Source organism: Sapajus apella, unplaced genomic scaffold (genome assembly GCF_009761245.1).
Source record: "Sapajus apella isolate SASKATOON/1434 unplaced genomic scaffold, GSC_monkey_1.0 scaffold29, whole genome shotgun sequence".
Lineage (NCBI taxonomy): Eukaryota > Metazoa > Chordata > Mammalia > Primates > Cebidae > Sapajus > Sapajus apella.
The window spans coordinates 7718170-7731034 of record NW_022436969.1 but is presented as its reverse complement, the minus strand read 5'-3'; the positions used below and the strand labels follow the sequence as shown (position 1 = coordinate 7731034).

At 45.9% G+C, this 12865-nt stretch overlaps 1 protein-coding gene across 4 annotated transcripts in view; it reads left to right on the top strand.

Moving 5' to 3' along the window:
* Positions 1–12865, top strand: part of LAMA3 (laminin subunit alpha 3) — a 262162-nt gene that overhangs the window by 244680 nt on the left and 4617 nt on the right. For all 4 annotated transcript variants that reach the window (XM_032293185.1, XM_032293183.1, XM_032293184.1 and 1 more), the window contains 5 exons: positions 1774–1937; positions 6207–6390; positions 8240–8380; positions 11624–11783; positions 12194–12324. In XM_032293185.1, the coding sequence (XP_032149076.1) occupies positions 1774–1937; positions 6207–6390; positions 8240–8380; positions 11624–11783; positions 12194–12324 (780 nt within the window). The remainder of the gene's footprint in view (positions 1–1773; positions 1938–6206; positions 6391–8239; positions 8381–11623; positions 11784–12193; positions 12325–12865) is intronic.

Below are 12865 nucleotides of genomic sequence, written 5' to 3'. Positions count from 1 at the left end.
GCAGAACATGAGAACTTATTGCATGAAAGAGGCAAGGGAGGCAGGTGTCCATGATGACCAACATTTTGAGCCTGGATGCCTTAAAGGATGATGATACCATTAAGAGAATTAAGGGAGACTTGGTGGCAAAGGCTATCTGTCAAAACTATTCATCTCCATGCTCATGCTACTGACACACAGAGAAGATCCCCAGAGAGGGAGCGAGGCCCATTGGTGTGAGCCCCAGGCAGGAGCTGGGGCTGGGTTCTAATCTCAATAGGATCAAGGTTTGGCTGTGATTTAAGTAACTCACCTAAGTTTCTGTTGGGTATGGTAGAACATCTCCATTTAGCAATGTGCAAGCATCATTTCAAGTGACTGATTTCAAGTTTGCATTCTGAGCACTGTATCCAGGAATTGGGTCAGGGAAGAAAACCCGCCCCTGAAGGAATGTGAACCTTTCAGGAAGCCTTTAGCTGCTGATTCAGAAAACTCACTGCAAAATTAATGACTTAAACGATAATAATAATCTCACATGGTGAGCCATGCTGGGGTAGGTGAGGCTTGAGGCCTGGTCCATCAGGAGCTGGCTCTGCTTCCTCTTGGCTCTCTTGGCTCCATCCTGCGTGCTTCTGGGAATCATATCCTCACTACACTGTCCAGCACAAGCAGCACTGATTCTTCCCGGGTTTCTCTTTGTGCTAATATGGAATCCTTTATCAGAAGCCCCACCTTCAACTTCCTCTCAGGGCTCCTTGAGCAGGAGGGAGAGATCACATGTTCATTTCTGAACCAACCCGTGGTAAGGTGAATCCCCACCCTTTGCTTTGACTGATGGAGGTCCCCACTGAGTTCTGAGCACCTGGGAGAGGTTCATGGGCATTTCAGAATCTGAGCTCTGTGATGGAGAAAAGAGGGGCAGGCCTGGGGAATCTCAGTTACTTCCAGCAATTTCCTAGTCACATTTAACATTTATTATGGTTGTTTTTCTGCATTAAAACTCAGTCCTGTTCAAAAGTTCAAAACCTCATCCAGCATAGGACAGACTTCTCTGCATGAGTCAACTCTGATGGAAGTGGAGACAGGATGTGGTCCTCTCCCTTCTTTCTGTCTCCTGCTATCTTGGTCCTTTCACCTGCCCTGCTGTCCAAGTGAGTGGTCGTTAGGGGAGGTGGCCGCAGGTTTGCAGCTCCATGTTTCACTGGCAGGCTGTGGGCATCTCGGTGCTGCTGGCCAAATGCTGGCTCCCTCAAGCGACACTGTGGTTCTTCCAATACTCAGTGGTGGAGAGGGGAACCAGGCAGCCACTGGTCCCAGGTTAGCAGCTTTCAGAAAAGAACCCAGACTTGTGTAAGATGAGAATAACATGCATGCTCCCCAAAGAAGGAGGGAGAGAAAAGGGGGTATTTAGATTCTCCTAAACTTTGTTTCTCCCCCAAAAGAATGAGCCCCTCTGCCTTCTAGCCCTGTCTTATACCTTCCTGGTGGCAAGATGCTCTCAAATCAAAGCCACACTAGGGCACTGATGGGGATTGCGAGGATCTGGTTTCGGAGAAAGTTAAAGAGCTAAAGAATGAGCTCTCTGTTCTGCCGCTCCATGCCAGTCAGTGACCCTCAGGAAGGGCTCTCAGTGGAAACTTCCCATCTCCACAGTACCATTTCCCAGGCCTTCCATTGCCCTGCTGAATTCATCCCTTAGGATCAATGGTGAAAATTAAGCAATGTACCTAGCAAGACAAGCATTCTTCACTCTGTCCCCTGATAATGATGTGGTATTGCTCTTCTCCCATGCAGCTGTTGCAAGACACACCAGTAGCCTCCCCAAGGAGCATGAAGGTGCGGCAAGATGCTTGCTCACTGCTTCCCAGGATGCAGGCCAATCATGGAGCCCTCCGGTTTGGAGACATTCCCACCAGCCACTTGCTATTCAAGCTTCCTCAGGAACTGCTGAAATCCAGGTATTATTTAGCTTTCCTGCCCCAGCACCAACTCAGAACCTGATTCTGCGATTCCACCCAGGGAAATCTGGCTGCCATGACACCATGCACCTGTCTCTAATGAAGATGATACTACCATTTGTGTGCAAAGAGGTGCTGGCCTGCACAGGACGGGGAGTGTGATTGCCTGCCATGTGCTCTCCCAGCAGCCGGAGGCAAACGTGAGGGTGTAGTGCTCTGAGGCTGAAACAATCAGCTCAGCTCTGGTTTAGAATTGATGGTGTTCTAAAAATAAGGCTAACTTTTTGTTTTAAAGCTACTGTTTTATTTCTATGATAAATCACCTTTCTTTTCTTGTATTCTGTAGTGAAAGGAAAATCATTCTTTTTAGGTAGCTGCAGTGCCAGATCATTTTTAGAGAATACATTTGGCCTTTTCGTGCTAACAAGTTGCATCTCTTCTGGGGAGAGGGGAATAAGCAGAAATATGAATTATGTCAGGAAAAAAGTAGAAAAACAAGGTTTGTCATTTTCAGGTGATTCAAAGAAGACATAGATTAAAAAGGTGCTATTTCTTCATGGCTTTTCTACAGAGGCAGAATTGCCCAGAGTTTAAAAGGACCTGGCTCTAAAATCTGGCTTTCAGTCCCCTCCACCACTTACTGGCCGTGTGACCCCAGGCCATGTGCCAGGGCAGCTCCTCTGAGACAGAGACACTCAGATGGGATTAGATGGGCAAGGGATTTATTGTGGGGAAGCCTGTGAAGGATGACCAGGAGGGGATGGGGACAGGGACAGGAGCAGGCAGAAAGAGCCCACAGCTGGCTGTGGGCCTGTAGACATGGAGAGGAGGGTGCAGGGAGAATAGAGCCGGATAGGAAGGACCTCAGGCTGCAGTACAGCTGTGAGCAGTCTCAGTCAGGTGCCTCAGTGCCCCCAAGCAGAGATCATCTCTGAGAAGAGCCCATTGTTGACCATAAATGACCTGGCTCAAGTACCCTCGGGTGTCATTGAAGACCCAGGGCATGGCAGCCGCACTGTGCTCCCCGCTGCAGCTTCTCTTGGAGCATGACTTCATGGTGGCCACAGGCTGTTTAACTTTTCCAAGCCTAAGCTGTCCCTCTATGCCAATTTGCACGTTAGCAAATTGCTACCTGTCTCTGGACCTCAATTTTCCTGTCGGTTCAGTGGGCCTGATGATGCTTTCCTTGCAGGGAGGAGAGGTCATAGCGTGTAAGGAGGCTGGCCCTTGAAGCCCACTCAGTAAGCTGTGAGCGTACATCACAGGCAGAGAGAGGTAAAGGCCAGAGAAAGACTGAATGCTGAGCTCAGGAGAAAGCCTGTGTGGACAGCTCCGGGTCTCCAGCTGCCCCATGGAAAGTCTCAGGGTCCCTCATTTTCCAAAACTGTGCTAGTAGAAGCTAAGGCAGAGGGAGGGAGAGTGTCCCTCCAGTTACGCCCTCCCCCGGCTACTGGGTGGTGGGGAGACCCCACTCCCCGTCCCTGCTCTCTTGGTCAAGCTGACCTTAATGACAGTGACCTCCCTCTTTCAAGAAACTGCCCCAGCTGCCCTTTCCCCAGCCTCCCACCTCTGGCCTCCCCCTTGTGGCCTCTCCATCATCTTCTCCCTCCCCTCCCGGGCAGCTTCTCTCTCAGCACATTCAGTGCAGCGAGTTACCAACTTCTGACAGTTCAGCCCCTGTGCCTTCCCATCCAACATTAAACTGTACATCATAAATGAAAAAGTAACATTTTAAAAAGTTACATTTTTAAAAAAGTTAATCAGTAAATATAATTTTCAACTTATGTTAGCCCCAAATGTTGTAGCAATCAGATGTTTTCAGAAAGTTGTAAGAGTTGGAGGATTCTGTTGTTCTCATTCTGATTGACATTCCGGCAGTGCTCTGACACTCCTTTACAACAGGTGCTGTCACTTCACCCCTTTGGTGAATGTATAAAAATGCTCTTTAGCTCTCTGCCCTGTCCTCCCATCCTCCAGCAATGAAGAGTCACAGCTACAGTATCATGTACTGGGATCTGAATCTGCTGATGCCTTTTTTTGGGTGTTAGTCAGTTAGTCTTTTACGAACGAAAGTTACTTTAGGAAATAGTTCTGGAAAGCAAATGTCAAGTCTGATCATCAGGCCCACATATGGAAAGTCCTTTCTATTCTGCAGCACGTTCTAATATCCTCCTTAACTTGGCTACCCCTCATCCTCCAAACCTCCGCACTAACACAGACACACCAGGAGAAATATTGAGCAGTGTTACCATCTGGCTGTCTTAATTTAACAAATATAGATTTCTCTTTCATTTTGAAGAACATTGCCCTCAAGGAAACTTGCTAATCTGAAGAATAAATGTGCATCTCAGCCTCACAGAATTAAAAAGCAAAGGGAATTAACAGTATAATTTCTTTCTTCCACTTCTAGTTTCTGCCTCTGAATTTTCCATTTACCATTTAATTCAATTCAGTAACTATTTATTGAGTGCCTACTGCATAATAGACACTGGGGTGCCACTCTGAGTGGGATGATCCCAGTTTCTGCCCTCTGTCTGCTGTCTGCGTAGACATTAGCCACAGGAATGGCTGAGGACAGCCGGTTGATATTTGCATCTCCCACAACCCTTTCATGCACACCTTTATGCATCCCTCTCAGGGCACCCCTGCCCCATAAACGACTCAAGGAATGAAACATCCATCACTGCATTCCTGGGTCCAGCACCGTGCCTTATGCATCCCCCACACTCGCTAAATACTTGTTTGATGGATGGATGGATGAGTTGAGTTTTCATAAAAAGTAAAGCTTGCTTAGCTGGATGTGCATAGAACATGTAACCATCATCATCATGCAAATGAACACTAATCTGCACTCTTTTTTTTTTTTTTTTAAGACAGAGTCGCTGTGTTGCCCAGGCTGGGGTGCAGTGGTGTGATCTAGGCTCACTGCAACCTCCACCTCCTGGGTTCAAGCAATTCTGCTGCCTCAGCCTCTTGAGTAGCTGGGATTACAGATGCCTGCCACCATGCCTGGCTAATTTTTGTATTTTTAGTAGAGACGGGGTTTCCCCATGTTGGCCAGGCTGGTCTTGAACTCCTGACCTTAGGTGATCCACCCACCTCGGCCTCCCAAAGCGCTGGGATTACAGGCATGAGCTACCACACCTGGCGCACTCTGCTTTTACTCTGTGATATTTGCCTCATTTTTCTTCCCTCACAGGTAGGGTATTAGGGTCTGAGAAATGTAGAGGTGTGTGGGAGAAGGCGGGTCTGTGCTTCCATGTCTTTGTATTAAATTTGTCCTACAGAAAGGAAACGCTTCTTTGATGCTTACCTCACATCCTTGTTATTCGAGTTGCCCCCTAATTCTCCTGTGACTTCCCTCTCTATGAATACATACAAAACAGTGCATATTCATTGGGTTTGAAAAGTACAGGCTTCTACGTGAAATAAGCCAGTCACAAAAGGACAAGTTCTTTACAATTCCACTTACATTAGGTACCTCAAGTAGTCATATTCATCAAGACAGAAAGTAGAGTGGTGGCTGGTTATCAGGGGCTGTGCGGAAAGGAAGCCAGGGAGCTGTTGTTTAATTGGGTACAAGTTTCAGTTTTGCAAGATGAAAAGAGTTCTCAAGATTGATAGTACAACAATGTGAATGTACTTAACGGCACTGAACTATACATTTAACAACGGTTAAGATGGCAAAATTTATGTTATGTGTATTTTACCATAACTTTTTAAAACATAGACTTTTATAAAAGATCAGTAAGGAAATTATCCAACAAAACCATTAACATTTGGAATAGAATAGCTTGTTGAAGTTCCCAGAGAATCTGGCCGGGTGCAGTGGCTCATGCCTGTAATCCCAGCACTTTGGGAGGCCGAAGCAGGTAGATCACAAGGTCAGGAGTCCAAGACCAGCCTGGCCAAGATGGTGAAACCCTGTCTCTATTAAAAATACAAAAATTAGCTGAGCGTGATGGCAGGTGCCCATAATCCCAGCTCCTTGGGAGGCTGAGGCAAAGAATTGCTTGAATCCAGGAGGCAGAGGTTGCAGTGAGCTGAGATCATACCACTGCACTCCAGCCTGGGCGACAAAGCAAAATTCCATCTCAAAAAAAAAAAAAAAAGTTCTTAGAGAAACAGGTTATCTAATCAGTACCTACCTTAGCTTGTCCATCTGAAAAATGGGGGTTGTGTGTTTGCCCCCCACCCTGTGTCTCTACTCTGAGATTCAAAGAAACGCTGAACACCTCTATTTCTCTTCACTGCCACTCTTCACCACAGGTCACAGTTTGCTGTGGACGTGCAGACAACATCCTCCAGAGGGCTGGTGTTTCACATGGGCACTAAGAACTCCTTTATGGCTCTTTATCTTTCAAAAGGACATCTGGTCTTTGCACTGGGGACAGAAAGGAAAAAACTGAGGCTCAAAAGCAAGGAGAAATGCAATGACGGGAAATGGCACACGGTAAGAGCTGGGGCTGCGTCAGTGTCTCCAGTTGGTGTGGAATTCACTTTTGGAGTTGCTGAAAATAGGAGTCCCAGCATCTTTCCCAGACACGAAGGCGTGTGGTGGGAGAGCTGTGTGCAGTGGGAGGGCTTGCAGGCGCTGCGTGCCCGGCATCTCAGTACTGGAGGCTGCACACACGCCACACATGGCTGTCATCCTAGACAGTAAAGTCAAGGTGGACTTTACTGATTGCTTCTTCCATCCCCTCCAGCTCTCCCCCGGCGGCCTCATGCCCCTTGCCTACTCTCACTCCTGCCTCCAGCACCATTTCTCCCCCTGTGACCAGTTTCCAGGCCTCCAGGCCCCTCTTTGGTCCTGGACTGATCCTAGCACCTCACCTCTTGCTTAAAGGCATTCTAGATTCAAAGAAATAACATTTAAGGCAAGAAAGGACCTATTTCTTTCTCTAAGGAGGCAGCTGGACTTCAGAAAACGTAAGTGACTTGACAGGTGCATTCACTTAGTCATTCAGCTGCCCTTCTGGAACACATAAGCAAATATTCCTCAATGTAATGTCAGAGATTGGTAAGTGCTTTGAGAAAACACTAGAGCGAGGTAAAAAAATGACAGAACAGAGAGACTGTTTTAAATAAGGCAGTCGAAAAAGCCCCAGCGCAGCAGGTGGCAGTCACATGAGGTTATGGGGAAGGGGTTCCAGGCAGAGGGAAGAGGAAGTAACAGGGACCTGGAGGTGGGAATTAGCTGAATGAAAAAGCGCAAAGTGGTAAGAAATGGAATTAGAGAGGAAGACAGAGCCCAGATGATTTAAGCTTTGAAAGCCAAGCTATGAATTTGGACTTTATTTGAAAGGGTCTGTAAAGCTTTTAAAGGGTCTTAAAACTCTTCCATGTACAGATCCATATATCGTTTAATTCTTTAGCTGAAGAGACTGCCCGGGTGGAAGAGTAGCGGCAGGGAGCCCATGTGGTTGCTGTTGCCTTTGCTTGCAGAGGCTGTGGGCTGGTGGGGAGACATGACTGCCAGGGATGCATGCGGAAGGTAGAACCACGTGGGCTTGCTGATGGGTCACCAATAGAGGGTGAGAGGAAGATAGGGGTCCAGATCGTTTCCTGTGATTTGGGGCCAGCAATTGGGTCATTAGTGGGCATTTACTGAGATGAAGCTGGAGAAGAAGCAGATGTGGTCAAGAGGAATGCAGTTTAGAGCTGGGGAAGATGCAGAGTTCTGCCATGAACATCTCAGGGCTGCAGGGCCTGTCAGACCTTCAAACCCAGATATCAGCAGGCAGTAGAGGCTGAAGGTCACAGCTTGGCATTTAAATGGAAGCATCATCAGTGAATAGTCTCACAGTCATGAGATGGCAGAATCCACACCAGACCCCAGGGATTGGAAATTTTAGCAAAGTGCTCCTCTTGTTAGAAGAGAAGTGCCCTCCTTCCACCTGCCCAAGAGGCCTGCCCCAGGTGCCACGGCTCTGCTACACCCACTTCCCTACCACTGTCCACACTGTCTCTGCCCCTTTGTTAATGGGAGGGGTTGCCTGTGGATGTGCCTTTAACTGTTTATCTTTTATGTTAGTTTCCAGATCATTTCTATAAAATATTTTGATTAGTTCATTTCTGAGCAACCTTTTTTTTAGTTCCCCTTTTTAGCTCAGTTTGTTCAATATTTAACAATCTCACAAAATGATGGTGATGGTGATAACTGAAAAAAAAAACTCATCTTTTGAAGCTGTTTGAAGGAGCAGAAAAACATTGGTTTTAAATTTGGCCACTAATATTTAATAAAATACAATGCCAATTGTCAAAGGTAAAAATGCAACTCACAGATCTTCCTCACTCTGAAGGTGGTGTTTGGCCATGATGGAGAAAAGGGGCGCTTGGTTGTGGACGGACTGAGGGTCCGGGAGGGAAGTTTGCCCGGAAACTCCACCATCAGCATCACAGCACCAGTTTACCTGGGATCATCTCCGTCAGGGAAACCAAAGGTAAATAGTTATGTTCAGAGCCATGGATAAAAATAATTCACCTTGTATTATAGACATAATTATATGTGATATTCAAAATACTCAACATATGAGAATGTCAAAATACTTTAAATGATTTTTAAGGGTCTAATTAATGTTCACAAGCACACAGAGGAGGTGTCCATTTCTTAACCCCAAGTCTTCATTTTTAAGGTGCAGGTTGAGACGCAGACCTTGAAGGGGTGAAGATAGGGCTTGTCTACTGCTTCCTAAACCTGAATCTATTGGCTTCTTCTCCAGGGAATGCGAAAACAGAGGTTTTAGGTTATAGACAGAGTTTTTTTTGATTAACATAATGTGTTCGAAATTGCAGTCATTTCTGCCACTTTCACCATCTTTGCCATACCCAGGTAAAACTTTGGCTCACGGGTTTTCTCTCCATCAAACTATTTATTTTAAATGTGCTTCTGTGGGACCTTTTTATCTCTCCCATAAGTGGAAACCTACTATTCTTCACCATAAATAATAGGTAACCATAAGAAACACTTGAAAACCAAACAGCGTTATTAATGTCAAATCGGTCGCGTGACCTATGTGCTCTTTGCCTGGAGGAAAAGGTGCCTGACACGTAATCAAGAGGGCGTTTAAGACATATTAGCACAAAGCTAAAAGCTGTTCCTTTTCCTCGTCCAAACGCTAGAAAGAGAATTGAAAAAAGAATAACTTAATATCTGAATATTGTGTTTTAATGTTATTTAATATCTAAAGTAACAAAATGATCTCAAAAACTAAACTTGGGAATGCTGGGCGAAGTGAAAGTTGGGACTCCTCTGTCCCTGGAAGAGGGGTGCTTTTCTAGGTTTGTCAAGTTCAAGGCTCTGATAGGGCCACAGCTCCAGGGCTGAGCTCTGTGGGTGCCCTCTCCCTTCCTCTCTCCTACCCCCTGCCACAGTGTTCATTGCACTAGGGTTACTTGAGGCAGCCTTGGGAACCTGTCTTTCTTGTCCCAGGTTTGCCTTTTTTTTTTTTTTTTTCCCCAGGCTTGCCTTTTGTTTCCCCCCCGACAAAGTTAAGTAAGATGCGCCTCTCAACAGTTCAGCTCTGTCGACTGCCCTCCACTTGAATGCAACCTTTACCCCTTTGCTCCAGACCTGGTGGCATATTCTGGTGTGACGTTTGCTTGCAGTGGGGAAAACAAAAGAACCCTGGGCTCAAATCTGGGCCTAAAAATGGGCATAATGAAAGCAGGTCTTCTCCACCAGTTTAGATGCTAGCTGCTTAGGCTGACCTAGCCTCAGCCAGGGCTTAGCCTGGCGGACTTGGGTTTTGCACTGGGGTTTGGACCAGAGCTCCAGTGTTATACAATAAAGTATACTTCTTGTACCCCAGCAGGCAATAGAGTATTACTTTGCTTTGTTATATACAGTCACTTTTATATACGGTCATTTTTAAAAACAGGTATATATTCTAATAAAAATATATAACACATTATCCATTATTTATAATACACATTATATATATATTTCATATACACCGCATATTAGTTGCTAAGGAGGATTCTCATTGTTAATGTTTGCATTTTCTCAACCTCTGTTCCTATGTTCATCTCAGAGAAATCACAGGATGGGGCAAGATTTGGGTATTCTTTGGCCTCGGATAAATACTCTTTATACCACCCTAATCACACCCAGCATCCTAACATCTGGGGCAATTAGTAGCACCCCACTTACAATCCTCTTTACAAGCCAAGTTTCTTTTTGCAGCCTTCTTTCAACCTGAGGGTATAACCCATCTCATGGGCCCTCCCACATATCCTTTTCAGGAGTAGGCCACGTCAGATCAGTGTCTGCCTCTGAACACCAACCAGCACTGCAGTCAGCCCTTAGGGATCAATGCTGGGTCTGGCCCCTCCTGGAGAGTCCTAGCTTTAGAACACAGCTTTTTCATTGTGTAGCATGACAAATCTTATGAAACAAAAAGTTTCATAGGGATCCCAGTCAGTAGTTTACTGTTGATGCTGGCGCCATGATGTGAAAATGGTATCACATCACCATTTTCTTCTTTTTTTTTTTTTTTTTGAGATGGAGTCTCACTCTGTCATCCAGGCTGGATGGAGTACAGTGGAGCAATCTTGACTCATTTCAACCTCCGCCTCCCAAGTTCAAGAGATTCTCCTGCCTCAGCCTCCTGAGTAGCTGGGACTACAGGCGTGTACCACCATGCCCAGCTAATTTTTGTATTTTTAGTAGAGACGGTGTTTTACCATGTTGGCCAGGCTGGCCTCGAACTCCTAAACTCAGGTGATCCACCAGCCTCAGCTTTCCAAAGTGCTGGGATTACGGACATGAGCCACTCCGCCCATCCAATGTTTTCTCTTAAAGTTATCATATCCTTATTGCCGTATCTGTCTTGTAGGATTTCAGAGCCCTAAAGGCATTCATTCTAGAAGGGAGTCTAGGAGTTTTATTCAATGAATCTTAAGCTTTCTTGAGAATTTTATGAAATTTACAGTACTTCTCCCCAGGAAAATGCACATGCAGAACACATCTGGTATATAACATAGGAGATCACAGAACCCCACAAGCCTGTTCCAGGGCCCCAGGAGAGGAGTCCCCTGTTCCAGCCAGCTCTAGGCAGGCATGGGGCTCCACGAAAGCCCACTGACGATGCACACTGTGTCTTATTTTAACTCTGCAGCATTTGTGACTTGGTGGTGGTGCACTGAGCTCAACAATGTGGAAGATTTTTTTGCATTTTATTATTTTTGGAACATTTTGGCCTCTTTATATTGGTCAGCTGCCCTGCATTAAGCTATCACACTGCCTCATGTAAGCCTAAGAAGGGGTTTTTACCTGCAAAGAGATGGTGAAATATGTCCACTGTAAGGTGGAAATTTCCCTTGTTGCTGCTCTGACTGTGAGGACCAGGGTCAGGTCAACCATCTCTGTCCTTATTCCAGCACAAGTGAGCAATCTGCACTACCCCCGCCCTCCTGCACACACACCACTTGGTTTGGTGGCACCTGCAAACTTCGACCACCCACCCAACATCTGGTACACAGGTTTTTCTTGGCACTGTGGGCAGAGAGCCAAATACAACAGCTATTAGAACCTGAGTCTGAAGAACCCGACTCGGAAGCAGGAAGAATGAATCCCTACCTACCTTCCCCCTTTTGCTGACAAGCTGCAGTGCCCTTCACCTTGGCTACCCATGCCTTTCCTGGAGATGTAGGTAATGAGCTTTTTCTTTTTTTCTTGGTTGCAGACCTTCCCCACAAATAGCTTTGTGGGATGTCTGAAGAATTTTCATCTGGATTCAAAACCCTTGGATACCCCTTCTTCAAGCTCAGGGGTGTCTTCCTGCCTGGGGGGCCCTTTGGAGAAAGGCATTTATTTCTCTGAAGAAGGAGGTCATGTCATCTTGGGTAAGGAGCAGTTCCATAGAGTTTATGTCTTTGCGTCTTAAGAACTGTATCCCAGCTGGGCACAGTGGCTCAAGCCTGTAACCCCAGCACTTTGGGAGGCCAAGGCAGGCGGATCGACTGAGGTCAGGAGTTCAAGGCCAGCCTGGCTAACATGGCAAAACCCCGTCTCTACTAAAAAAAAAAGTAGCCAGCCTTGGTGGTGGGCACCTGTAATCCCAGCTACTTGGGAGGCTGAGGCAACAGAATCGCTTGAACCTGAGAGGCAGAGGTTACAGTGAGCTCCACTTCACTCCAGCCTGGGTGACAGAGTGAGACTCCATCTCAAAAAAAATAAAAAAAACTGAAAAGAACTATACGCTGTTTTCTTTCATAGCAATACGTTAACTTTTGCTTTGTTTTTCTTTGGAAAGCTCACTCTGTGTTGTTGGGGCCAGAATTTAAGCTTGTTTTCAGCATCCGCCCAAGAAGTCTCACTGGAATCCTGATACACATCGGAAGTCAGCCGGGGAAGCACTTATGTGTTTACATGGAGGCAGGGAAGGTGCGTAGCAGTCTGATGTCATGGGAGGGTCTGTGGAAACCAGTTTCCACTTCTGGAGGCCACAGTGGGTCAGGTTTATAGTAGAGAATGGGATCCAGTCTTGTATTTAAGAGCCTTGACCTTAGGGCTAACTCACATTTTCCTTTAGCAAGTAATTTTATCATCACGTTTTCTGTTCTTAATTTTTAAAACTGGGAAAACTCAAACAAGTTGGGCTGAATTGCAGCTCCAGCATTTGGTTATAAGGCCCTAGGGAAGTTACTTAAGCTCTTTCAGCCTTATCTGTAAAATGTAGATAATAACTCTTATATCTTAAGGCTTTTGTCACGATTATAGAAATTGCCATATACTCAATTCTCATGGATCCCTTCCTCCTTCATCTCTGTGACCTCATTTGTCCCATCACTCACAGGCCTGAGTCAATATCTTATTTTCCACCGCCCAGTTATCTCTTTCCTTCTCAAAGATGTCCCTTTAAAACCAAATTCTTTTAGGAAGACCCATACTTGAGGCCTCCAGTGAAAGATTGACATAATATGCC